This window comes from Erinaceus europaeus, chromosome 15 (genome assembly GCF_950295315.1).
Source record: "Erinaceus europaeus chromosome 15, mEriEur2.1, whole genome shotgun sequence".
Lineage (NCBI taxonomy): Eukaryota > Metazoa > Chordata > Mammalia > Eulipotyphla > Erinaceidae > Erinaceus > Erinaceus europaeus.
In genome coordinates, this window is record NC_080176.1 from 8,613,616 (window position 1) to 8,640,430 (window position 26,815).

Below are 26,815 nucleotides of genomic sequence, written 5' to 3' on the forward strand. Positions count from 1 at the left end.
AAACGTACAGAAAACTTTCAAAGATCATTAAGACTAAACTGCAATCAAGTCATGGTGACTTTGAATTTTTAATTCATGATCTGCCAGAGGGAATCGGGTGGTGGTGCAGCGGGTTAAACACAGGTGGTACAAAGCGGCATAAGGATCCCAGTTCGAGCCCCAGCCCCCCATCTGCTGGGGAGTCGGTTCACAGGTAGTGAAGCAGGTCTGCAGGTGTCTTTCTCTCCCCCTCTCTGTCTTCCCCTCCTCTCTCTCCATTTCTCTCTGTCCTATCCAACAACAATAACATCAATAACAACAACAATAATAACTACAACAATAAAATAACAAGGGCAACAAAAGGGAAAATACATAAATATTTTTTTAAAAATCTACCAGAGTGGTAGCAAAACAATCAGTAATGCCCAGAGCTAGCAAGAGTAGAAAGCAAGAGAATTCCCACCTATTCCTGTGAAAAGGTAAATCAGTAAACAGAGTCTTGAAGAACAGTTGGGTGACAGCTACTATAATTCATAATGTGCAACATTTTTTGCTGGGTATTTCTGCAAATATGCATTTACATTTTTCTTACAGCATTTTAATACAAAAAAAATTTTTTAAAGAAGAAGAAGCCATCTACATGACCACTGGCAGTTAACTGATCAAATAAAAGGGAATTTCTGTGTAAAGTGGCACTATAAAGTCATTAAAGATAATGAGGTAGATTTATACGTGCGGTCAAAGAAAGACAGCCATGATTTACTAGGAAGTGAGAGAAGCAAGTGGCAGAATGGGGTGCATGAATTATTCACTGTTCTGAGAAATACATACAAATTTTTATGTGTGTCGATTCAGTCAACAAATGTGTGTTGAATTATAACATAATTATGCAAGTGTGTGTACAGTTACTCAGTGAAGATGAATTGAACTTGGGACTAGCCCGCGCGTGCGTGCGTGTCCACTCATCTCTAGCACGCTGCTCAACTCTGGGCGCTGACTGCATAATGATAAAGGAATGAACATGCTCTGGGTGGGCCAGTGAAATAGCTCACTTGGGTAGTGTGCTGGCTTTGAGAGAATGCTGCGGGTTGCGTGGCAGAACACCCAGCAGAGCCATACTGTCCCATCCGAGGACCCAGGGGTCAAATCCCCAGCCCCCACCTGTGGCGGGGGAAGCTTCACGACCAGCAGATACTGCAAGTGTCTCTCCCTCCCTCTCTCTCTCTCCTATTCTGTTTCCCTGTTTCTGTCTCTACAGGAAAAAAGAAAAAGGTCACCAGGAAAGGTACAGTCACCCAGCCCCAGCCTGTTGGCAAAGAGGAAAACACTCCCAACTCTGGTTATGTTGGGAGGATGCTGAGATTCTAGAGTCCGTTACTTCCTTTATTTTCTACACTGCTCCAAGCTAATGCTAATATTATCGGGCTGTCAGAATAGTCACCACACATTCTTACATGCGCATGGGCCCAGGTTCAAACCCTGGTCCCCACCTGCGGGGGGAAGCTTCACAAGTGGTGAAACAGGGCTGCAGTTGTCTCTCTGTCTCTCCCCCTTTTCCTCCCCCTCCCCTCTCAATTTCTCTGTCTCATCTAGTGGGGGTTGTATTGTTATGTGGAAAACTGAGAAATGTTATGCATGTACAAACTATTGTATTTACTGTCAAGTGTAAAACATTAATCCCCCAATAAAGGGGAAAAAAAATTCTCTGTCTCTATCCAGTAGTAAATAATTTTTTTTAAAAAAAAAAAGAACATGACTTTTCCAACAACCCAATAGGTCTTTCATTATAAGTAATTATTCAGACACAAATATTAATGACATATATAGAAGTCTCTGGCAGCGAAAAGGGTGGAGCCAGCAAATTAGCCAGCCGATGACAAGACTTGGGTAGAACCTATGAACATATGATGGTGAGGAAAGATACGGCCCATTGAGTTCTTCTGGAGAATCATGTCATTCACTATATGGATGAGCAAGGCATCCTGGTTCTGTAAGAGGCACACTTGGTTTTCCAACATTTACTGTTAACATTACTGGCTTTGCCCCACCTGCAGGGGGTCACTTCATCACAAGTGAAGCAGGTCTGCAGGTGTCTGTCTTTCTCTCCTCCTGTCTCTCCTCCTCTCTGCCCTATCCAGCAACAGTGGCAACAATAATGACAACAAGGGCAACAAAATGGGAAAAAATGGCCCCCAGGAGCTGCGAATTCATAGTGCAGACACTTAGCCACTGCAATAACCCTGGAGGCAAAATATGTGTGTGTGTGTGTGTGTGTGTGTATTATTGGGTTTGTTTGGTTTTTTTTAGTAGTTCTCTTTTTAAATTTTTTATTATCTTTATTTATTGGATAAAGACAGTCAGAAAGTGAGAGGGAGGAGGAAAATAGAGGAGAAAGACAGAGAAATACCTGCAGCCCTGCTTCACCACTCACAAAGCTTTCCCCCTGCAGGTGGAGACCAGAGGCTTGAACCTGGGCCCTTGTGCACTGTAACATGAGTGCTCAACCAGGTGCGCTGCCACCTGGCCCCTCTGTTAATATGACTGGACTACCCGTATAAGCAGACCCTTTGAGGGGTCCCTCTAAACGTGTTTTCTGACACCACAAACTATTAAAAATCCCTTGAACATAATCTGAAAGGCTTAAAGACCACAGAAGTATTCATGGAGATATTCATAATTTAAAACTGGAAGAGAAAAAGCCATGGGGACCAAAGAGACAGCATAGATGGGCGAGACAGAGGAGGTGTAAGGCAGAGCGTAGGACAAGGGAGACAGAACAGTGGTTTATGTAACAGACTTTCATTGCTGGGACTCAGAAGTCCTAAATCCAGCCCTCAGCACCACCATCAATCAGAGTTGAGAAGTGCCCTGTTTAAATGAAAAAAAAAAATAATAATAAAAATTAAAAAAAAAAAAAAGTAAAGAACCAAAAAAATTGTAACCCTTCTAAATAAGGCTGTTGCTACTTATTTACTGCCATGGTCCAATTTTCCCGTGCAAGTTACAAATTGAGGTATCTATTAATGGTACTCAGTTTTTAAAATGCTGGCAATGAATGGGAAAAAAAAAAACCTTTTTTTTTTTTAAGCAAACATAATGTCAGGGGTTTATGAAAAAACCTAAAGAGTCGTCATACAGAGGATGACAGAGGACCTAGTGGGGGTTGTATTGTTATATGGGAAACGGGACTGTGATGCATGTACAAACTATTGTATTTACTGTTGAATGTAAAACATTAATACCCCAATAATTTAAAAAAAAAAAAAAAAGAGTCATACAGAAAGTTGTTTTAAATCCCTTCAGAGTGATCTCCATGGGAGTGTGAATGTGTCAGTAAAGGCATACAGTGTGTGGCATCACAGGTATTCACACACATGTGCACACACACACACACACGCATATACAAACTTTAAAAGAGGAAAATAAGGGGGGGAAAGACAGCTATATAGTTCAAATTGCACTATTTAGGTTAAGGATACTTGCCCATTTGAAGCGTCTCCTCTGAATGTAAATCTATAATGGGTTTTGACAGAAGAGGTTTGAATCTATGGGAAGAAAGAAGAAAGGGGAAAAGATGAGTCAAGTGGCTTATCCACACCCACTGCAAAAAAAAAAAAAAAAAGGCCTTCTGTTTATTTATTTTTGCCTCCAGGGTTATTGCTGGGGCTCAGTGCCTGCACCATGAATCCACTGCTCCTGGAGGCCATTTTTCCCCCTTTTGTTGCTCTTGTTGTTGTAGCCTTGTTGTGGTTATTATTGCTGTTGTTAATGTCATTCGTTGTTGGATAAGACAGAGAGAAATGGAGAGAGGAGGGGAAGACAGAGAGGGGGAGAGAAAGACACCTGCAGACCTGCTTCACCGCCTGTGAAGCGACTCGCCTGCAGGTGGGGAGCCAGGGGATCAAACCGGGATCCTTAGGCCGGTCCTTGTACTTTGCGCCACCACCCGACCCCTGCCTTCTGTTTACTTTTTACACTAGGCATCTCTGGCAAAAGTCTCAGGGAGGCGCAGCTAACCACCACATTCAGAATATGATGCCAAACCACAACTGATTGTGAAATACGTAGAAATGGATAAAGAGGCAAACTAGAATGTTCCAAAGGCTTCAATGCTGACCAGGCCACTCTAGTTTCTTGTCAATTCTAAAACAAAAATTTTTCTAAATTTTTTTATCTTTATTTATTAGACAGAGACAGACAGTCAGGAATCGAGAGGGAAGGAGAAGACAGGGAGGGAGAGAGACTGAGAGATAACTGCAGCACTGCTTCACCACTTGCAAAGCTTTCCCCCTGAAGATGGGGACCAGGGGGCTTGAACTTGGGTCCCTGAGCACTAGCATTGTAACATGTGCACTCAGCCAGGTGTGCTGCCACCCAGCCTCTCAAACAAAATTTCTGATTAAAAAAAAAAAAAAAAGATTCTCACTCAAATCTGAAGTTCAGTGACATTTATGTACTAACTTTCCTCATCTAGAAAATAAGAATAAGGGGGGAGTCGGGCGGTAGCGCAGCTGGCGCAAAGCACAAGGACCGGCGTCAGGATCCCGGTTCAAGCCCCAGGCTCCCCACCTGCAGGGGAGTCGCTTCACAGGTGGTGAAGCAGGTCTGCAGGTGTCTGTCTTTCTCTCCCCCTCTCTGTCTTCCCCTCCTCTCTCCATTTCTCTCTGTCCTGTCCAACAATGACGACATCAATAACAGTAACAATCAATACTACAACAATAAAACAACAAGGGCTACAAAAGGGAATAAATAAATATAAAAACTAAATAAATAAATAAATAAAGAAGGTGAAGGGGCCCAGTAGTGGTGGGCAATGTACAAGGACCCAGGTTTGAGCCCCTAGTCCCCACATGAAAGGGGAAAGCTTTGCAGGTGGTGAAGCAGGATTGCAGGTGTCTCTCTCTCCCTTCTATATCACCTCTCAATTTCTGGCTGTGTCTATCCAATAAATAAAGATTAAAAAAAGAAGAAGAAGATATGAACAGTCAGAATCCGAGAACTAAATGAATTATTCCAAGAACTACACACAAACAGTGTAGCCCAGTAAGCCGGTTCTGGGGCTGGGGTTTCTCTTGCTATTATCTCACAGGTGCTGTCACAATCTGCAGTCCCCAGAGCATCAGAGCTGCCATCTAGCATCTGGAAAGTACATCTAATATAAAATTCATGTTTCGAAGGGATAAGAATTTATTTTCATGGGGCAAAGTAATAAAAATAAAACCTGACAATATCTCCAGTTTGTGAGGATTAGACATTTCTGAAGGATAAACAGAAACACTTGTTTACTACACTTGCAACCAAAATAAAAGAATAGGGCCCGGGCAGTGGTCCACCTCAGAGAAAACATACATTACCATCTAAGACGACGCGGCTTCAAGCCCCATAAGAAGTAAGCTTCATGCTTCATGCTGCAGGTGTCTTTTTTTCTCTCTCCTTCTCTGTCTCCCCTTCCTCTCTCAATTTCTGTCTCTATCCAAAACAAACACACACACACAGAGTACACGTACACACATGTACACAAACACACACACACACACACACACCCCTGTTTGAACCTATAGTGGGGGAAGCTTAAAAAGTAGTGAAGCCCTGGTTTGAGCCCCCGGCTCCCCACCTGCAAGGGAGTCGCTTCACAAGCAGAAGCTAGTCTGCAGGTGTCTGTCTTTCTCTCCCCCTCTCTGTCTTCCTCTCCTCTCTCCATTTCTCTCTGTCCTGTCCAACAACAACGACATCAATAATAACTACAACAATGAAACAAGGGCAACAACAGGGAATAAATATTTTTAAAAAATTAGTGAAGCAACTGGCAGGTGTGTCTCTCTCTCCCTTTCTATCTTCCACTCTCAATTACTCTCTTTCCTTTCAAATAAAAAAATAAAATTAAAAAGTCTAAAAAAAGGGGGGGAGAGAAAGGGGTTCACTGTGCAGGCACCAAGTCCCAGTAATAACCCTGGTGGCAGTAAAAATGAATAATAATAATAATAATAAATTCAGATTCCTAAAATACTTTAAGGGAATTTAAAAACAAATTTTTTAAATATTTATTTATTCTCTTTTGCTGCCCTTGTTTTTTAAGGGCATTTTTAATATATTCAGTCAAATTACATTAAAGGACAGAAAAGTCACAGAGGACATAGTAATAGGTGTAGGTGTGACTTAGAAAGGAAGAGGAGGGCGTGGGGGTAGATAGCATAATGGTTATGCAAACTCATCCCTGAGGCTCCAAAGTCCCAGGTTCAATCCCCTGCACCACCATAAGCCAGAGCTGAGCAGTGCACTGGTAAATAAAAATAAATAAATATATAAAGAAAAAAAAGAAAAAAAAAAGTAAGAGGAGTTAAGACCATAGAAAAAAATGGGCAAAAATATATGTAGATGGATAGAGAGTTACAGAAATAATAGTCAGCCCATTATCTGTGACCTTGGGAGAACCACTACAGCTTCCAGTGGAGGGGGCGGGGACATAACTCTGGTGGTGGGTTTGGCATGGAATTGTAGTCATTATCTTGTCATTTTATAAACCAATATCCAATCATTAATAAAAAAAAAAAACAATAAACGCATACCTGAAAATTAGACACAGAAAAGAAAAGCCACAGGGGAGGGGGAGTTCATCCCAAAGATAGTAAGACAGGCTGGAATGAGGGGGCGAGGGCAGTCAGTAGGGACGAGGCCCTGGGAGAGCAGCGCACTCCTGCTGGGAAGAGGCATCTGACACTCAGCCCGCCACTGATTGGCAGCTGGTTCTGAATTCTGCCAGGCTCTTTCCTCCAGTCCAAGTCACACTTACTTGATGCTGTGCAGCTTTCTTGCGACGATCATTGGGAAGTCGACTTCAAAATATTTGCTTGGCAAAAGATCTTCGTCCTGAGACAAGACAAATAGCAACCTTGATTTATTTCCCTTAACATTATTTATTTATTTGAAAGGTGGGAGGAGAGAGAGAAACAACTGAACATCACTCTGGTACATGTGCTGCCGGGGACTGAACTCAGGAGTCCAATGTTCTATCCACTGCGCCACCTCCCGGACCAGCACAGCAACCTTTATATAACTCTTTACTCACTCACATTTTCTGGTCATCTTTAGATACCAAGTCACAGTTCTTGAAGAGCAATGGGGTTCTTATGGATTTTTTTTTAATATTTTATTTTATTTATTTATTCCCTTTTGTTGCCCTTGTTGTTTTATTGTTGTAGTTATTATTGTTGTTGTCGTCGTCGTTGGATAGGACAGAGAGAAATGGAGAGAGGAGGGGAAGACAGAGAGGGGGAGAGAGAGACAGACACCTGCAGACCTGCTTCACCGCCTGTGAAGCGACTCCCCTGCAGGTGGGGAGCCGGGGTTCGAACCGGGATCCTATGCCGGTCCTTGTGCTTTGCGCCACCTGCGCTTAACCCGCTGCGCTATAGCCCGACTCCCGTTCTTATGGATTTTAAGTCAAGGGACAGTCATACTGTATTTTCCAAATACCTTTGACTCAACATGAAAGACAGTTACAGGGGGAAAGTCAGGAAGTTGGAGCTGAGGAGGCCAGACTTGTTTAATTGATTTTTGTTTTTCTACCACAGCACTGCTCAGCTCTGGGCTCATGGTGGTGCTGAGAATTGGACCTGGGGCCTTTGGTACCTCAGGCATGAAGGACTTTGTGCATAACCATTATGCTATCTCCCTAGCCCTTGACCCAGCTTTTATCCCCAACACAGCATATGCCAGAGCTGAACAGTGCTCTGGTGTCACTCATAAAATTAAATATCTTTTTAAATAGTTCTGCAAAGAGACTCTCATGCCTGATGTTCCAAAGTCCCAGGTTCAATCACCCGCACCACCATAAGCCAGAGCTGAGCAGTGCTCTGGTAAAAAAAGAAAGAAAGAAAGAAAGAAAGAAAGAAAGAAAGAAAGAAAGAAAGAAAGAAAGAAAGAAAAAAAGGAAGAAAGAAAAGAATAGAGGAAAGGAAAGGAAAAAGCAGGGTCATGGTCCAGGAGGTAGCACAGTGCATAAAGCATTGGACTCTCAAGCATGAGGTCCCAAGTTCAATCCCTGGCAGCACATGTACCAGAGTGGCATCTGGTTCCTTCTCTCTCTCCACCTATCCTTTTCATGAATAAGTAAAATCTTTTAAAAAAAAGAAAGAAAAAAAAGAAAGAAAAGAAAAAGCAGGGTCCATTCTTTGTGCCTCATTCCTGTTCTAATCACTCTCTGATTGGGGCAGACACAACCGCACCAGCCTCTTTCCCATCAGTGTAAACACCCCCCCCACACACACACACACACCTGAGCCCTTATATTACTTCATGAGGTCATGCACGTAAAAGCTCTTCATTAATGGACATCCCTAACCCAAACAGCATAAGCAACGACAAGTCACACAGACACCTCTGATTTCTCACTTCAGTAAGAGAAAGGTTGGAAGCGCCGGTCACCAAAGACCTTCTTATCACGAATAGATACGCAGGCTGGGCTATGGCCACACGCTCTCATTTATCTCAGTGCACATCTGCAGGAAAACTAGAGCAGTGCACGTACCCACTACAGCCACATGACAGACCTGCTAGAGGAGCCAGACAACGACAAAAAAAAGCAAGTGCCCTCAGTGAGATCTTTACAGCACAGAGGGTTGGCAGTGAAAGCCCATCCTGGGAGTCACAGCAGAGCTTTGGTCTTGGTTCTGCCATGATCTAGAATCCACTTCCCTTCGGTGTGAGTATATGCTGGGAAAAGCAAATAGAGCAGCATGGTTGCCGGCTGACCTGTGTACTGGACCAGGCAGCCAGAAGTTCCTAGCCCCTGTCTCTCTCTCTTTTTTTTTTTTTTTTTTTTTGTATTTATTTATTTTTTATTGCCACCAGGGTTATTACTGGGGCTCAGTGCCCACACTATGAATCCACTGTTCCTGGTAGCCTTTTTTTTTTCCCCTTTTCCATTTAATTTTTTTTCTTTCTATTTTTTATTAGATGAGACAGAGAAATTGAGAAAGGGGAGATAGAAGTGGGGGAGTCGAGCAGTAGCACAGCAGGCTAAGTGCACCTGTAGACACCTACAGACCTGCATCACCGCCTTTGAAGCAACTCCCCTGCAGGTGGGAAGCCGGGGGCTCAAACCGGGATCCTTCCGCCGGTCCTTGCGCTTTGAGCCACGTGTGCTTAACCCGATGCGCTACCACCCGACTCCCTCATTTATTTTTTAATGAGTGAGCGATAACAGAGAAAAAGATACAAAGATACAGAGAAAGAGACCAGAGCTCAGCTCTGGCTTTCGGTAGTACTGGGGATTGAACCTAGGACCTCTGGCATGGAAGTCTTTTGCATAACCTTTCTACTGTCTCCCCAGCCAGAAGGAGGAAACTTTGAACTTACCTTTAATGTCCAGAACGTGGTGTCCATCCCAGCCCCAAGGTTTAGAATTTGACACTGGCATTCTGTCTTCCGTAGAAATGCCTTTATAAGTTGATTGACGCCATGAACTCGAGCAAAATAGCCTATAAGAGGCAAAGAAACAAGCCCCTGCTGAGAAACTCAGAAACAACCCCTTCAAAGTCACATGCACAAAGCAGAATACCCCTGCCCTGCTTCCAGTCAGCTACCTGGAAGAAACTAGAACTTTTTTTTTTTCCCCTCCTCCAGGGTTATTGCTGGGCTCGGTGCCTGCACCATGAATCCACCGCTCCTGGAGGCCATTTTTTCCCCCCTTTTGTTGCCCTTGTTGTAGCTTTGTTGTGGTTATTATTATTGCCCTTGTTGATGCAATTTGTTGTTGGATAGGACAGAGAGAAATGGAGAGAGGAGGGGAAGACAGAGAAGGGAAGAGAAAGATAGACACCTGCAGACCTGCTTCACCGCCTGTGAAGCGACTCCCCTACAGGTGGGGAGCCGGGGGCTCGAACCGGGATTCTTACGTCGGTTCCTGCGCTTTGTGCCACATGCGCTTAACCCACTGCGCCACCGCCCGACCCCCGAAACTAGAACTTTTTAACTCTCTTCTATTTCCTTTAACATGAACCCAAGTAAGTAGGATCTACTGAATGATGAAATTAAATCACTTATCTTAAAACTAGGGGCTGGTGGGCTGGGGCAGATAGCATAATGGTTATGCAAAGAGATTCTCATTCCTAAGGCTCCATGGGCCAAGTTTGATTCCCTGCAATTATCATATGCCAGACCAGGAGTGGGGTGGGGGGGTGGGGGGGGTGGGAACAGAGGCTAGAGCAATAGCTGACAGCTGGGTTTGCATTTATAAGTTTTTTTTTGTTTACTTTTCTAGCTTTTCTCTTTTTCTGTTAAGATTTTTAATTAATTAATTAATTTATTTATTCCCTTTTGTTGCCCTTGTTGTTGTATTGTTGTAGTGATTATTGTTGTTGTTACTGATGTCATTGTTGTTGGATAGGACAGACAGAAATGGAGAGAGGAGGGGAAGACAGAGAGAGGGAGAGAAAGACAGACACCTGCAGACCTGCTTCACCGCCTGCTTCACGACTCCCCTGCAGGTGGGGAGCCGGGGGCTCGAACCGGGATCCTTATGCTGGTCCTTGTGCTTTGCGCCGCCTGCGCTTAACCCGCTGCGCTACCGCCCGACTCCCACTTTTCTAGCTTTTCATCTCTATTGTATTCTCAAGAAATATCCACAATGGACTGGATGGAGGTGCAGGAGATATATCTTTACCCTGATGTTTGGGAGGCCCTCGACTACTGGAGTCTAGACCCCTAGTAGAAAGACTCAAACCCAGGAAGAGGAAGAGGAAGAGGACGCAGGAAGGAGGAAGGAAGCAGGACTGGCTGGCTTACTGTCTGGTGGTCCAGGTCAGCCAGGAAGGCGGGCCCTCCCTCTCTACTGCCTGCTGTGAAATCTATCTCAAGAGCCCAGGAGGACGGCTTCATACTGAAGGCCCATTTCCACCCTCGCCTTATAGTAATACCATTTTCTTTTATTTTTTTAATAGGACAAAAAGAAATTGAAAAGGGAAGGGGAGGGGCCGGTTGAGCTCACGTTACAGTGCACAAGGACCTGGGTTCAAGCCCCTGGTCCCTACCTGCATGGGGGAGGGGAGGCTTTGTTGAGTGGTGAAGCAGTACTGCAGGTGTCTCTCTGTCTCCCTCTTTTTTTTTTTTGCCTCCAGGGTTATTGCTGGGGCTTGGTGCCTGCACTACAAATCCACTGCTCCTGGCGGCCATTTTCTCTTTTTTTTTTGATAGGACAGACAAGCTAAGAAGGGAGGAGAGATAAAGAGGGAGGGAGATACAGAGAAACCTGCAGACCTGCTTGCTTCACTGCTTGTGGAGCAACTTCCCTGCAGGTGGGGAGCAAGGGGTTCAAACCAGAATCCTTGCACGGGTCCTCATGCTTTATACTTAACCTGGTACGCTACCACCCAGTCCCCTCTCATCCTTTCTGTCTTCCCCTTCCCTCTTGATTTCTGACTGTTTCTATTCATTAAATAAATAATTAAAAAAAAAAAAAAAGAAAAAAGGGAAGGGGAGAATGAGAGGGAGCGAGACACCTACAGCACTGCTCCCCCATTCATGAAGCTTCCCCTATGCAGGTGGGGAGCAGGGGCTTGAACCTGGGTCCTTATGCATGGAACTGTGTGTTCATCTGAGTGTGTCGCTGCCTGGTTCCCAGTAATACTATGTTCTTATTCTCAGGAAGTATCACTTCAAAATTTCTTTGCACTTCTTTTTCTTTTTTTCCTTCAGGGTTATCACTGGGGCTCGGTGCCTATACTACAAATCCACTGCTCCTGGAGGCTATTTTTTCCCCTTTTGTTGCCATTGTTTTTTATCATTGTGGTTATTATTATTGTTGTTATTGCTGTCATTGTTGGATAGAACAGAAAGAAATCCAGAGAGAAAGGGAAGACAGAGGGGGGAGAGAAAAGTAGACACCTGTAGACCTGCTTCACTGCCTGTGAAGCGACTCCCCTGCAGGTGGGGAGCCGGGGGCTCGAACCGGGATCCTTACGCCGGTCCTTGCGCTTTGCACCATGTGCGCTTAACCCGCTGCGCTACCACCTGGTCACCCTTCTTTGCACTTCTTACAGAACCAAGATTCAATGCACACACACAAGAGCTGTGGTCATTTGCTCAACTGTTTGTGATCTGGTGGAGACTATGAAGGATCACTGTCTCGAATCCTTTATCGTCCTTGATAGAAATTATTGCAGGAGGACCAGCAATGAAGCACCTGGTTAATCTCATAGTATGAAGCACAAGTACCCTTGTAAGGATTCAGGTTCCAGTCCTGAGCTCCTCACCTGCAGGGGGGGTCTCTTTACAAGTGGTGAAGCAGATCTGCAGGTGTCTATCTTTCTCTCTCAAATTCTCTCTGTCCTATCCAATAAAATGGAAAAGAAAAAAAAAAAAAAAAGGCCACCAAGAGCAGTGAATTCGTGGTGCTGGCACCAAGCTCCAATGCTAACCGTGGAGGCAAAAAAAAAAAAAAAGTGCTTTCCAGGCCTCACAGTGTTACTAACACTTTAATAAGACAACCGCAACTAAGGCTTCTAAACACAGGAAAGAATCCTTAATAACACCTTATGCAAGAGGAACAGAATATAAGATTGTTATGAGATGCTATCTTTCATGTGTCAGATTAACAAAGATTAAAAAGGCTCATAAACTGGAGGTCTTGAGAAATAAGCACTTTCATGTACTAACAGAGACAGTGCATACTGGAATTCTCCTGCTAAGTCATGCTACTGACTGGGAGGAAGGTAGCTCAGTGGATAAAGCTTCAGACTCTGAAGCATGAGGTCCTGAGTTTGATCCCTGGCATTGCATGTGCCAGAGTGATGAGCTAGTCCTTCCCTTTCTTTCTCTCTTGATAATAAGTAAAATACAGGGAGTCGGGTAGTAGCACAGCAGGTTAAGTGCACATGGCGCAAAGTGCAAGGACCAGCGTAAGGATCCTGGTTTGAGCCCCCGGCTTCCCATCTGAAAGGGGGGGGGGTGTCGCTTCACAGGCGGTGAAGCAGGTCTGCAGCTGTCTGTCTTTCTCTCCCCCTCTCTGTCTTCCCCTCCTCTCTCCATTTCTCTCTGTCCTATCCAACAGTGATGACATCAATAACAGTAACCATAACAACGATAAAAACAAAGGCAACAAAAGGGAAAAAATATGGCTTCCAGGAGGAGTGGATTCGTGGTGCAGGCACCAAGCCTCAGAGATAACCCTGGAGGCAAAAAAAAAAAAAAAATATATATATATATATATATATATATATATATATATATATTTCAAAACAAAGAGGAATCCCTCGGAGCCAAGGGACGGCTCTGCATGTAGTGTGCTTTAACAGCAAGAAGTCCTGGGTTCAAGGCCTGGCAGCACATGGGAGCCCCATGAACAGCATGGGGATGGGAGGGTCTTTGGAGGGTAAAGTATTCTGGTGTCTTTCTCCCTCCGTGTCCCCTCACCCCCACCCTTAGCCCAAAGTATATAGAATTTTTTTTTTTTTGCCTCCAGGGTTATCGCTGGGCTGCACTATGAATCCACTCACTGCTCCTGGAGGCCATTTTTTCCCTTTTGTTGCACTTGTTTACCGTTGTTATTATTGCTGTTGTTATTGCTGTTGTTATTGGATAAGACAGAGAGAAATGGAGAGAGGAGGGGAAGACAGAGGGGGGGAGAGAAAGACAGACACCCGCAGACCTGCTTCACCGCCTGTGAAGCGACTCCCCTGCAGGTGGGGAGCTGGGGGCTTGAATCGGGATCCTTGAGCCGGTCGTTGCGCTTTGTGCCACGTGCGCTTAACCCTCTGCGCTTAACCACCCGGCCCCCAGTATGTAGAATTTTAAACATCTGGGCTGGAGAGGCAGTTTGGTGACGGTGTGTGCGCACCAGAGACCCTCGGCTCACTCCCTGGAGGCACGTTTACAGCAGATGAGGATGATGCTGTTGGGCCTCTCAGCTGCTGAGGAGACTGAGGAGGAAGATGGTCACTTGCCTCTATTAATTTCAGGTGCCTTCCTCTCTTTAGTCAGCCTCACAAAGTGCTGGATATAAGGGTCCTGCCAGTAGCCGATGCTCACTGCAAACCTGGAGGGAGGAGGGGGAGAGAAAGGAGCCAGGTGAGTGGAGTTGAGCAGGATTAGGCCTGAGTGCCACAGCCAAAACTCTCAGGAACCAGCTCAGAACACAGAGGAATGGCATTTCCCGCCCCCCACAAGGCCTCCAATCGCACACTCAGCACTCGATGGCGAATCTGACTCTTCCCCATCATCTTTTTTTTTTTTTAATTTATTTATTTTCCCTTTTGTTGCCCTTGTTGTTTTTTATTGTTATTGTAGTTATTATTGTTGTTGCTATTGATGTCGTCATTGTTGGATAGGACAGAGAGAAATGGAGAGAGGAGGGGAAGACAGAGAGAGGGAGAGAAAGACAGACACCTGCAGACTTGCTTCACCACTTGGGAAGCGACCTGCTGCAGGTGTGGAGCCAGGGGCTCGAACCAGGATCCTTGTGCCGATCCTTGCGCTTCACACTATGTAACTTTAACCTGGTGTGCCATTACCCAACCCCCTTATTTTACTTTATTTTTTACCAGAGCACTGCTCCCCTCTGGCTTATGTTGGTGTGGAGAATTGAGCCTGGGACTTTGGAGCCTTCAACATGAAAGTTTCTTGTTGTATGCTTTACATTGGGTTCTAGTTCTCCCCCGCCAAGAGAATTAGATCAGTCCAGTTAGTTTTCGCGGGCCCGCTTGGCCCCGCCCCGAGGAACCCCGAGAGAGGGTTCCTGAGTTCCAGAGAGAGAGTTGGAGAGTTCCTGAGTTCCTGAGTTCCAGAGTAAGAGAGAGTGCTTGCACCGCCGCAAAGAGACAGCAGAGTTCTGTTTGGTGATTAGTTTGTCTTAGTTTATGAATCGTTGTTCCTGAATAAAGAAATACAGCTTCCCTGCCCAGCCGTTGTCTCCGCGTCTCTGTTACCCGCCTGTGAAGCCAGCCCGGCCGGCAAGAGCCTCCGAAAATTTTAACAACAGTTTCTTTGAATAACCATTATGCTATCTACCTCCACCTTCACCTTATACTTTATACAGAAAAAATGATGACTGTGTATTCACTCAGCAAACTCATCAACCAGAGTGGGTCAGGTCCTTCTATACAACCAAAGGTTTGGTGACCAGAAATATTTGGCAAATATCACGAATGCCTTATCTGCCAGCTCGTTCTCCCCACTGTGTATCAGCGGACAATCATTTCATGTGCCAGAAGGTCACAAGAGCAAACAAAATAGCTAAGAGCCAAGACACAGCCCACCCCACAGAACACGTGTTTCCTGGGGGTCAGGCGGTAGCACAGCAGGTTAAGCGCATGTGGCAACAGAAAAAGCGTAAAGACCGGAGTAAGGATCCTGGTTTGAGCCCCCGGCTCCCCACTTGCAGGGGAGTCGCTTCACAGGTGGTGAAGCAGGTCTGCAGGTGTCTATCTTTCTCTCTCCCTCTCTGTCTTCCCCTCCTCTCTCCATTTCTCTCTGTCCTAGCCAACAACAATAATAGCTACAACAACAACAATAAAAATAAAAAAAAACACTCGAAGGACTCCACAGCTCTGCTTCACGCTCTCAAAGTTTTCCCTTTGCTGGCCGTCCCCATGAAGTGGCCAGGGGCTTGATTCTGGGTCTTCATGGTAATGAGTGTGTTCTACTGCACCTGAACTGGAGCTGCTGTATTGCACCAAAGTAAAAGACTCTGGGGTGGGTGGGTGGGGGAGTCCAGGTCCTGGAAAAGGATGACAAAGGACCTAGTGGGGGTTGTATTGTTATGTGGAAAACAGAAACGTTATGCATGTACAAACTATTGTATTTACTGTCGAATGTAAAACATTACAGAATTAAAAAAAAAAAGTGTGTTCTACTGTGGTCTGGGAGTTGGCACAGTGGATAAAGCACTGGACTCTCAACCATGGGGTCCCAAGTTTAATCCCTGACAGCACATGTACCTGAGTGAAGTCTGGTTCTTTCTCTCTCTTCTCCTATGTCTCTCATGAATAAATAAATTCTTTAAAAGAAAAAAAAAAAGAGTATGTTCTACTGAATGAGCTACCTGCTGGCCCTCTCAAATCTACATTTTGGAGGGGGAAATGGAGTAGAATATAGAAAAAAAAAAAAAACAGAAAAATCAGCTTACACAATACACAGTAAGGGTTAAGACTATTGCAGGAAAGGTTCCATGTACTATAGGCTTGAACATCTGTTTCATATAGGAATATCTGTGAGGATGGGAAGAAAACAGAATAATGGTTATGCAAAGAGACTCTCCTACCTGAGATTCCAGGGTCTCAGGTTCAATCCCCTATACCACAAGATAGAGCTGAACGGTGCTTTAATAAAATAAAGTACAACACAATGGATTTGAAACAGATGAGTTTCTGTTTCAATGATCAAAACAGCTGTTCTTGGGGGCCCGGTGGTAGTGCAGCGAGCTAAGTGCACATGGCACGGAGCGCAAGGATGTAAGGATCCCAGTTCGAGTCCCCGGCTCCCCACCCCCTGCAGAGTTCGCTTCACAAGCAGTGAAGCAGGTCTGTAATGTCTATCTTTCTCTCCCCCCCTCCTCTCTCGATTTCTCTCTGTCCTACCCACCAACAACGACAGCAATAACAACAATAATAATAACAACGATAAACAATGGGCAACAAAAGCGAAAAACAGCCTCCAGGAACAGTGGATTTATAGTACAGGCAAGCCCCAGCAATGACCCTGGACGCAAGTTAAAAAGAAAACAAAACAAAAAAAAAACAGTTGTTCTTAAAAATAAATTTGTTAAAAAGAAAAGAAAAGAAATATGTTTGGTTTTTCGTTTGTTTTTTGTTTTTAAGATTGCCTAAGTGCAATCAAGGAAGAGAGTTTCTCACAGCTGAGGGCAGTATGAGGGAGATTTCAAAGGCATCATCTAGCACCACCTAGTGGTAAGAGTCACACCTGCAGTTGAGGCAAGACTGGTTAGACCCGGCACAGCACTCATGAGCACACTCGTCAAAAGTCCAGCAAGCACCGAGTTAACCCCAACATCCAAAGCAAGGCTATTTCCAACAGCACCATTGCTGCCTAGCTACTTCCCACAGTGAAGCTGCCACACGGCTTCAGCAGCTGTCGCAAAGCTGCTCAGTCGGCCTCCTTCGGCTAAGCCTGTTTTTCCAAGTTACTACTGCCCTCTTGGTTCACGAGGAGAAGTTTCTCAGTCGACAGAATACTATGTATTCAGGCAAGCAGAGTGATGGTGCCCAGCCCAGGCACTGGGGATACAGTTTCGAACCAGACAGAGACAGTGATCAAGCTACCTCGAAAGAAGGGGATGAACAGTGTGGAGGATGAAGGGGTCCTACCTCAGAGGCGGTGGGTGGGAAGAGAGACCCCTCTGAGAAGAGGCAGTTGCGTTGAGTCCCAGAGAACGCCAGCTGCACAAGGGCATTTCAGACATGAGGAGCAGAAGCAGAAATGTTTGGGGTGGGGGAGCAGGCGGTGGCACACCTGGTTAAATGCACGTATCACCAAGCTCAAGGATCTGGGTTCGAGGCCCTGGCTCCCCACCTGCAAGGGGTCTACTTCATGAGCAGTAAAGCAGGTCAGCAGGTGTCTATCTTTCTCTCCCTCCCTCTATCTCCCCACCCTCTCTCAATTTCTCTCTATCCTACCTAATATAATTTAGAAAGAATAGATAAGTAAATAAAAATTAGAAAGAAAGGAATAAGTGCCTGCCCCAGGATCTGAGAGGTGGATTCGTAGTGCCGGTACGGAGCCCTAGCAATAACTCTTGTGGCAATAAAAAGAAGAAAAAGAATACTACTCAGCTATAAAAAAAATGGTGACTTCACCATTTTCAGCCTATCTTGGATGGACCTTAAAAAATTCATGCTGTGATCCGGGAGGTGGCGCAATGGATAAAGCACTGAACTCTCAAGCATAAAGTCCCAAGTTCAACCCCCGGCAGCACATGTACCAGTGTGATGTCTGGTTCTTTCTCTCCTATCATTCTCATTAATAAATAAATAAAATATATTTTTAAAAAATTCATGTTAAGTGAAATAAGTCAGAAACAGAAGGATGAATATGGGATGATCTCACTCTCAGGCAGAAGTTGAAAAACAAGATCAGAAAAGAAAACACAAGTAGAACCTGAACTGGAATTGGCGTATTACACCAAAGTAAAAGACTCTGGGGTGGGTGGGGAGAATACAGGTCCAAGAAGGATGATAGAGGACCTCGTGGGGATTGTATTGTTAAATGGGAAACTGGGGAAATGTTATGCATGTACAAACGATTGTATTTACTGTTGAATGTAAAACATTATTTCCCCAATAAAGAAATTAAAAAAAAAAAGTAGTCAAAGGGCAGAGGGTGGATAGCATAATGGTTATGCCAACAGACTCTCATGCCTGAGGCTCCGAAGTCCCAGGTTCAATTCCCCGAACCACCATAAGCCAGAGCTGAACAGTGCTCTGGTTAAAAATAATAATAATAAAGAAAGAAAGAAAGAAAGAAGGAGAAAAAGGAGGAGGAAGAGGAGAAGAGGGGGAGGGGGAAGAAGTGCTCTGTGATGGGAATGAACTTGGAGAATTCCAGAACAGACAGAAGAAGGCAGGCAGGCTGGAGAAGAGGATGTGAACAGTGTCAGAGCAGATGCTGGAGAGACTGAGAAGCAGGTTCAGGCGCGGAAGCCCTCAACAGGACAAGGGCCAAGGTCAGTGATGGGAAGTGCAAAAAGCTGGGGAGTCAAGAGAACATAACAAGTGCATCTGTGGGTGGGGGAGATAGCAGAAAGGTTATGCAAACAGACTCTCCTGCCTGAGGCTCCAGTTCCCCAGCTCAAGGCCCTGCATCATTCATTATAAGCAACAGCTGAGCAGTGATGGGGGGGGGGGGAGTCAGGGAGGGGGGGAGAGAGGGAGAATAGAGAAAGAGAGAGTGCTAGGCTACATCTGATTACTAGATCCCATGATTCTACTTCCTAGTGTTTCTCATCTCTTCCCCCTCAAATCTGACAGATGCATGTGGTTTCCATGCCTCAAGAAAAGAGAAAAAGAGGGCCCTGATTTTCTTGTCAGAGTAACAGAGGTGGGCACTGCTGCTGGGAGGTCAGGAGACCATTACTGCAGACAATTATTCGAGCTCAGCTGAATAAATAAACGTGGACCCCGGGAGTCGGGCTGTAGCGCAGCGGGTTAAGCGCAGGTGGCGCAAAGCACAAGGACCAGCATAAGGATCCCGGTTCGAACCCCGGCTCCCCACCTGCAGGGGAGTCGCTTCACAGGCGGTGAAGCAGGTCTGCAGGTGTCTATCTTTCTCTCCTCCTCTCTGTCTTCCCCTCCTCGCTCCATTTCTCTCTGTCCTATCCAACAATGACAACAACAATAATAACTACAACAATAAAACAACAAGGGCAACAAAAGGGAATAAATAAATAAAATAAATATTAAAAATAAATAAATAAATAAAATAAACGTGGACCCCCCCTACAACCCGCTGAAATACAAAGGCAGAAGGATGGGCAGGGCAAGATGTTCTGATTTGTCATGACATCTACTCACCATCTGTTCACTTTGACGCATGCTTAAATCAACTCCCTTCTTGCTTTTAATACTCAGGTCTGATGTGCTGCTATTGTTTTTCTTCTAAAACACACTGTAATTAAATGCCTGGCAATGAAAATCAAAAGCATCTCCCCACCTGCAGGGGAGTCACTTCACAGGCGGTGAAGCAGGTCTGCTGGTGTCTGTCTTTCTCTCCCCCTCTCTGTCTTCCCCTCCTCTCTCCATTTCTCTGTCCTATCCAGCAACAATGACATCAGTAAGAACAATAATAACTACAACAATAAAACAAGGGCAAAAAAAGAGAAAATAAGTAAATATTTTTAAAAAAATTAAAAGCATCTGTAGGCTTACTGCCTAAAGTCGGTTCACAACCCTTGTGGGAAACAATGACCTGTTTTGGCCACTTCTGCATTCTTTTAAGAACTATTGTGATCCGGGAGGTGGCGCAGTGGCTAAGGCACTGGGCCCTCAAGCATGAGGTCCTGAGTTTGATCCCCGGCAGCACATGTAGTGATGGCTGGTTCTTTCTCTCCTATCTTTCTCATGAATAAATAAATTCTAAAAAGAAAAGAAATATTTATAGGGGCCAGGTGATGATGCACCAGATTAAGCATACATTGTGCAAGGCCCAAGGACTCGCACAAGGATCCCAGTTCAACAGAGTCCCCGGATGGCCACCTATGGGGGCGGAGGGTCCTCCCCTCCCCACCCCACCCCCTCTCAAAGTCTCTCTGTCTTATGCAAAAGGAAAAAAAAAAGGAAGGGAAGTCAAAAAAAAATGGCCACAGGTGCAATGGATTCATAGTGCAGGCACTGAGCCCCAGAAATAACCCTGGAGGGGAAAAAAAAAAGAAAGAAAGAAAAAGAAGCATTTATGAGCCTGTCCTATTTGCCTGAGTGTCACTTGCAATTTCCAAGGTGTGAAATGCTACCAACAGGCATGTCTCCATAGAAAAGGGTCAGAGGGGACGAGAGGGGGTGTCCCCCACCACCACTGTCCCAGTCCTGCCTGGTGAGAGTGAGATGGCAGAACCTACAGAGATCAAGGTGGGGACGGCAAGCCAGGGAAGCCAGCGAGCACTGTCACTAACATTTTGCACATATTCCCTTGACTGGACCACACACCCACCTAGGAGCACATTGGGTAGGTGTCCCCATCTTCCCAAACTGAAAGGACACTTTCACTGCTGTCACTATTCCATGTGGGAAGCAGCCACCCATGGGCTCTGCCCTGCCCTTAGAGCAGCAGGGCTGGGGTTCCCCCCCCTCCCCGAGTTCACATTATCACATTACGCATGCCGGGCACTTTTTTTTTTTATCATCTTTATGTATTGGATAGAGACAGCCAGAAATCAAGAGGGTGACAGAGAGGGAGAGACAGAGAGAAACCTGCAGCCCTACTTCACCACACGCAAAGCTTTCCTCCTGCAGGTGGGGACCGGGGGCTTGAACCTGGGTCGTTGCGCATTGTAATACATGTGCTCTAACAGGTGCGCCACCACCAGGCCCCTCCCTCCAGGCACTATTTTAAATGCTGCTCAGACAGGGACATGCGGCCATCCTACTGGCCCTATGAGGAAGGCACTGCTGCACAGAGGAGGAGGTGTTTCCCCAAGCTATGGGATTTTGAGGGAACTGAATTCTATTGCTCTCAAACCCACTCACCAATGTGGATTTTGACCCCTTCTCCAATAATTCAGTTACTTAGTGAGTGCATCCAGCAAAAGTGTGTGTGTGTGTGTGTGTGTGTGTGTAATACAGATAAATGGTAGATATACAGTATCATATGTGAAAAACCACTATAAACGTCTTAGTATCTGCTCCCATCACTCTAAATATAGGCATCCTTTCAGTCTCACAAAATTGGGAATGTACATAATATATGCATATGTAAACTTGCCAAAAAAAATCAAATAGAGGGGGCCAGGTGGTGTCGCATCTGGTTAAGCACTCACATTACAGTGCACAAGGACCCAGGCTCAAACCCTGGACCCCACCTGCAGGGGGAGAGTTTCACAAATGGTGAAGCTGGAATGCAGGTAACTGACTGTCTATCTCTTTCCTTCTCTATCTCCCCCCCTCCCTTTTCAATTTCTCTCTGTCTCAACCCAATAATAAATAAATATTTTAAAAAATCAACGGGGGAGACAGCATAATGGTTATGCAAACAGACTCTCATGCCTGAGGCTCCTAAATCCCAGGTTCAATCCCCACACCACCATAAACCAGAGCTGAGCAGTGCTCTGGGGCTTCTGTGTGTGTGTGTGTCTCTCTCTCTGCATCTCTCTCAAAAATAAAATAAATTTTTTAATAAAATAATTGTTTTTAAAAAATCAACTAAATATATATATATTTTGCCTGCAGGGTTATTGCTGGGGCTCGGTGCCTGCACCACAAATCCACTGCTCCTGAAGGCCTTTTTTTTTTTTCCCTTTTGTTGCCCTTGTATCGTTGTTGTGGTTATCATTATTGTTGTTGTTATTGTTGTTGGATAGGATAGAGAGAAATGGAGAGAGGAGGGGAAGACAGAGAGGGGGAGAGAAAGACACCTGCAAACCTGCTTCATCGCCTATGAAGCGACCCCCCCTACAGGTGAGGAGCCGGGGGCTCGAACCGGGATCCTCACGCCGGTCCTTGTGCTTTGCGCCACCTGCGCTTAACCTGCTGCGCTGCAGCCCGACCCCCTCAACTAAATATTCTTACCATTAATCTTCAAGTTTGGAATTTAAACTACATATTACTTGAGGTCTTTTTGTTGTTGTTCTACTGTTTCGACTTTCTTCTGGTTCTTCTTATATCTTCTTTTTAAAAAAAGATTTTATTGATTTATTCATGAGAAAGGTAGGAGAGAGAGAGAAAGAACCAGACATCACTCTGGTACATGTGCTGCCAGGGATGGAACTCGGGACCTCATGCTTGAGAGTCTAGTGCCTTAGCCACTGTGCCACCTTCCAGATCACAGTTCTTATATCTTTCACCTTAACTGTTTTAGTTTCTACTTCCTGTTGACTTTATTCTTAGTTTAAAAACAGAACATAAAGGAGCCGGGCGGTAGCGCAGTGGGTTAAGCGCAGATGGTGCAAAGCACAAGGACCTGCATAAGGATCCCGGTTTGAGCCCCGGCTCCCCACCTGCAGGGGAGTCGCTTCACAGGCGGTGAAGCAGGTCTGCAGGTGTCTATCTTTCTCTCCCCCTCTCTGTCTTCCCCTCCTCTCTCCATTTCTCTCTGTCCTATCCAACAACGACGACAACAGTAATAACTACAACAATAAAACAACAAGGGCAACAAAAGGGAATAAATAAATAAAATAAATATTTTTAAAAAATGAAAAAGAGCATGTTCATTTTTTGCCCCTGGGGTAGCCAGAACCAAACTGCAGCTCTGAGTAAACTGATGTCATACTAGCACAGTGATGGTGCCAGGGGCGTGACTGTAGTTCAATATTGTTTCTTTTTTTTTTTCTAATTTTTTTTTACTACTGGGGAATTAATGTTTTACAGTCAACAGTAAGTACAGTAGTTTGTACATGCATAACATTCCCCAGTTTCCCATATTACAATACAACTACCACTAGGTCCTCTAAATCCTTCTTGGACCTGTATTCTCCCGACCCACCCACCCCAGTCTTTTACTTTGGTGCAATATGCCAATTCCATTTCAGGTTCAATAATGTTTCTATTAAATGGATAATCTCTTGATTCTCTGAAGAAAAAAAAAAATTTCTCATTTAACATGGCTATCAATGTAGTCACTAGCGATACAAAAGCTAGAGAAGAGACAGAAGTGGAGCATGATCCCTGGGAGTCCCCAATGCTGCCCAGGACTGTCACCACACCTCTGATGCTCTCATTAATAGATCTGATCACTCATTCCTGAACGCTTGCTACGTGCCAGACACCGTGTGAAGTGTTTTACTAGCATTAAAATCATTCAGCCTTCTAACTGCCTTTCAAGTGGGTGTTACCAACTCCATTTTACAGGTCGGGAAACTGAGACACTGGCCAGATGCCCATAGCTAGTAGGTGGCAGAGTTGGAACCAGTCTGACAGAGCCCAGCTCCAGAGTCTGGGGTCTGAACACTTACCCTCCAAGAACCAACAACAACCACAAAAAAAAAAAAAAAAGTACCAGCCTGGACCTAGAACTGACATTCTCTGCTCCCTCCAATCTCAGCTTCCAGGGCATGCCTGCAAGTTCCCCTAACAGTCACACTTCTATCTGGATGTCTTCCTACGCCCCTCTGTTATTTTACCTTTGATGCTTTCGTTCTCATCTGAAACGCAGCTGCCTAAATTCAAAACTCTAATGGCAGCGGGTAACTCTACATGGTCACAAAATTGGAATTGTGCATTCCATGAGTAATTATTATGTCTCCTTCCTGTCTCTCTTCTCTAACAAGGCCTTGAGCTCCAGCATGTCTCGGAGCCATGTCAGTCTTGTTCCAAATTCCTTGAATTCCTTAATTCTTTTTTTTTTTAAATATTTATTTTATTTATTTATTCCCTTTTGTTGCCCTTGTTTTATTGTTGTAGTTATTATTGTTGTTGTTGTTGTCATTGTTGTTGGATAGGACAGAGAGAAATGGAGAGAGGAGGGGAAGACAGAGAGGGGGGAGAGACAGATAGACACCTGCAGACCTGCTTCACCGCCTGTGAAGCGACTCCCCTGCAGGTGGGGAGCCGGGGTTCGAACCGGGATCCTTATGCCGGTCCTTGTGCTTTGCGCCACCTGCGCTTAACCCGCTGCGCTACAGCCCGGCTCCCGAATTCCTTAATTCTAACCACCCAGTCCAAAGGAAGGGGCTGACACAAAGGAAGCACTCTTAAGTTTTGTTGGTGAGTGAATGAATGAATGGAATACACTCATGCCGGGCAGGGGTAGATAGCATAATGGTTATACAAAGATTGAACCTGGCTCCAAAGTGCCAGGTTCAATCCCCTGCACCACCAGAAACCAGAGCTGAGCAGTGCTCTGGTGGAAAAAAAAAAAAAAAAAAGAAAAGAAAAAGAAAAAGAAATATACTCAAGTAGGGAGTCAGGCGGTAAAGCAGCAGGTTAAGTGCACGTGGCACAAAGCGCAAGGACCAGCATAAGGATCCCGGTTCCAGCCCCCGGCTCCCCACCTGCAGGGGAGTCACTTCACAGGCGATGAAGCAGGTCTACAGGTGTCTGTCTTTCTCTCCCCCTCTCTGTCTTCCCCTCCTCTCTCCATTTCTCTGTGTCCTATCTCCAATAACGACGACATCAATTATACAACAACTACTACTACTATGATAAAACAACAAGGGCAACAAAAGGGAATAAATAAATAAACATTAAAAAGAAAGAAAGAAATATACTCCCACATTCTTTGTTGTTTTCGTGCTCATGTTTTTGTTTGTTTCATCACAGGAGTTAGTGCTGGGACCTGCAACTTACCAATAGTCCCAATGGCCACTTTTTTCTTTCTTTTTTTGATACATGATAACAGAAAGGAGGGGTGAGAGGGAGTAGGAGATGGAGAGAGGAGACACCTGTAGCGTCGCTCCACCACCCATGAAGCTTCCTCACCCCTGCAAGTGTCAGGACCACGGGCTTGAACCCCAATCCTCATGCATGGTAACATGTGTGCTCTATTTGGTGCACTACCGCCCGGCCCCTTTGTTCTTGCTGTTAAGTATAAGACAATTACAACTGCTCTTAACACTCCTCACACACACTCACATATCCCTAACAGTGCAGCACGGAAGCAGGAGTTCTGGAAACGACTGTCTCTGCCCTGGGCAAGCCGGCTCCTCCCTCATCCCCTGGCTGGCTTGAGTTTCACGTGCACAACGGGCATCACAACCACCCCCGCGAAGGGATGTCACCTAGAAAAGAACTTGCACACTTGTGGTCCCGGAGGTGGCGCAATGATAAAGCTTTGGACTCTCAAGAGCAGGAGGTCCTGAGCTCCATCCCCGGCAGGACATATGCCAGAATGATGTCTGGTTCTTTCTCTCTCCTCCTATCTTTCTCATTAATAAATAAATATATTTTTTAAAAGGGGGGGGGGGGAGTAGGGCGGTAACACAGCGAGTTAAGTGCACGTGGCGCAAAGTGCAAGGACCGACCGGCCTAAGGATCCCGGTTCGAGCCCCCGGCTCCCCACCTGCAGGGGAGTCGCTTCACAGGCGGTGAAGCAGGTCTGCAGGTGTCTGTCTTTCTCTCCCCCTCTCTGTCTTCCCCTCCTCTCTCCATTTCTCTCTGTCCTATCCAACAACGATGACATCATCAACAACAACAATAATAACTACAACAATAAAACAACAAGGGCAGCAAAAGGGAATAAATATATATATTTTTAATTTTAAAAGGGAATAAATATAAAAAAAAATTTTTAAGTTGCACTTCTCACAAGTGATCAAAATTGTAGATAGATTATCTATTCTCAGCCACGGTTTCCCCAGACTTGCACCGCGAGTGAAATAACGAGCTGCCCGCCGTCTGCGGGAGGATCGGTGCAACCCGCACACACGGGGCCTGTGCCCCGCACCCCTCGATCGCGGCCGGCCCCTCACCCCGAGCCCTTCAGCACCTCTTGCAAACAGAAGCATCCTCGCAGGTGCCGCGCACTCCGTCGTCGTCAGTGTCGGTGGAAGATGTGGAGGACGCAGAGCTCCTTCTCGGGCTAGAAGCCATGGGCGTGGAAGTTGCGGGGTGCTGGACCCACCTGGGGCATGGAAGCGGGATTCGTGGACACGGACCAAGATGCGACCCCCCCCCCACCTACCCCCCCAAGAAAAACGAGCTGGAGCTGGGGCTGGGGCTGGGGCTGGAGCCGGAGCCGGAGCCGGAGCCGGAGCCGGAGCCGGAGCCGGAGCCGGGGCTGGGGCTGGAGCTGGGGCTGGAGCTGGAGCTGACCTCCACCCGGCGCAGCTGGCGCGACTCAATGACATCACCACCAGTGGCTGATGGCCCCGCCCCCTCCTCAGTCCTCGGAGGCGCTCATTGGCCAACCTTTCTGGTCCCGCCCACCTAACCCGGAAGTTTGCCTAAAATAAAAGAAAGTGATCTGGACGCAGAGAGGGTCGCAATGCTTTGTGGGAGTTGTAGTTGCAGGTGTATGGGGGGGGCGATCCCGGATTGTTGGTTGTTTTTTTTTTTCACTTCAGTCCCACACCGCCTCAGATTATAACTAGAATTAATTTGGGATTGAAAGTACTTAGGCAAGGGAGAGAATCCAGCTGCAGGCAACAGGTGTCAGTATTACAAAGTTCAGTGTCATTCCAACAAGTGATTTGTTGATCGGCAGAAACTGCCAGATTGGAGCTGCTCCTGGCAGCCCTCCAGGC

The 26,815-nt window shown here is 45.7% G+C and overlaps 1 protein-coding gene across 1 annotated transcript in view; it reads right to left on the bottom strand.

Moving 5' to 3' along the window:
- LCMT1 (leucine carboxyl methyltransferase 1) overlaps positions 1–26,276 on the bottom strand; it is a 52,658-nt gene extending 26,382 nt beyond the window's left edge. The window contains exons 1-5 of the mRNA XM_007526628.3: positions 26,059–26,276; positions 13,920–14,011; positions 9,337–9,458; positions 6,770–6,846; positions 3,463–3,524 (exon numbers count right to left, since the gene is read on the bottom strand). Of these exons, the coding sequence (XP_007526690.1) occupies positions 3,463–3,524; positions 6,770–6,846; positions 9,337–9,458; positions 13,920–14,011; positions 26,059–26,162 (457 nt within the window). The 5' untranslated portion in view covers positions 26,163–26,276. The remainder of the gene's footprint in view (positions 1–3,462; positions 3,525–6,769; positions 6,847–9,336; positions 9,459–13,919; positions 14,012–26,058) is intronic.
- Between the last annotated feature and the right edge of the window lie 539 nt (positions 26,277–26,815).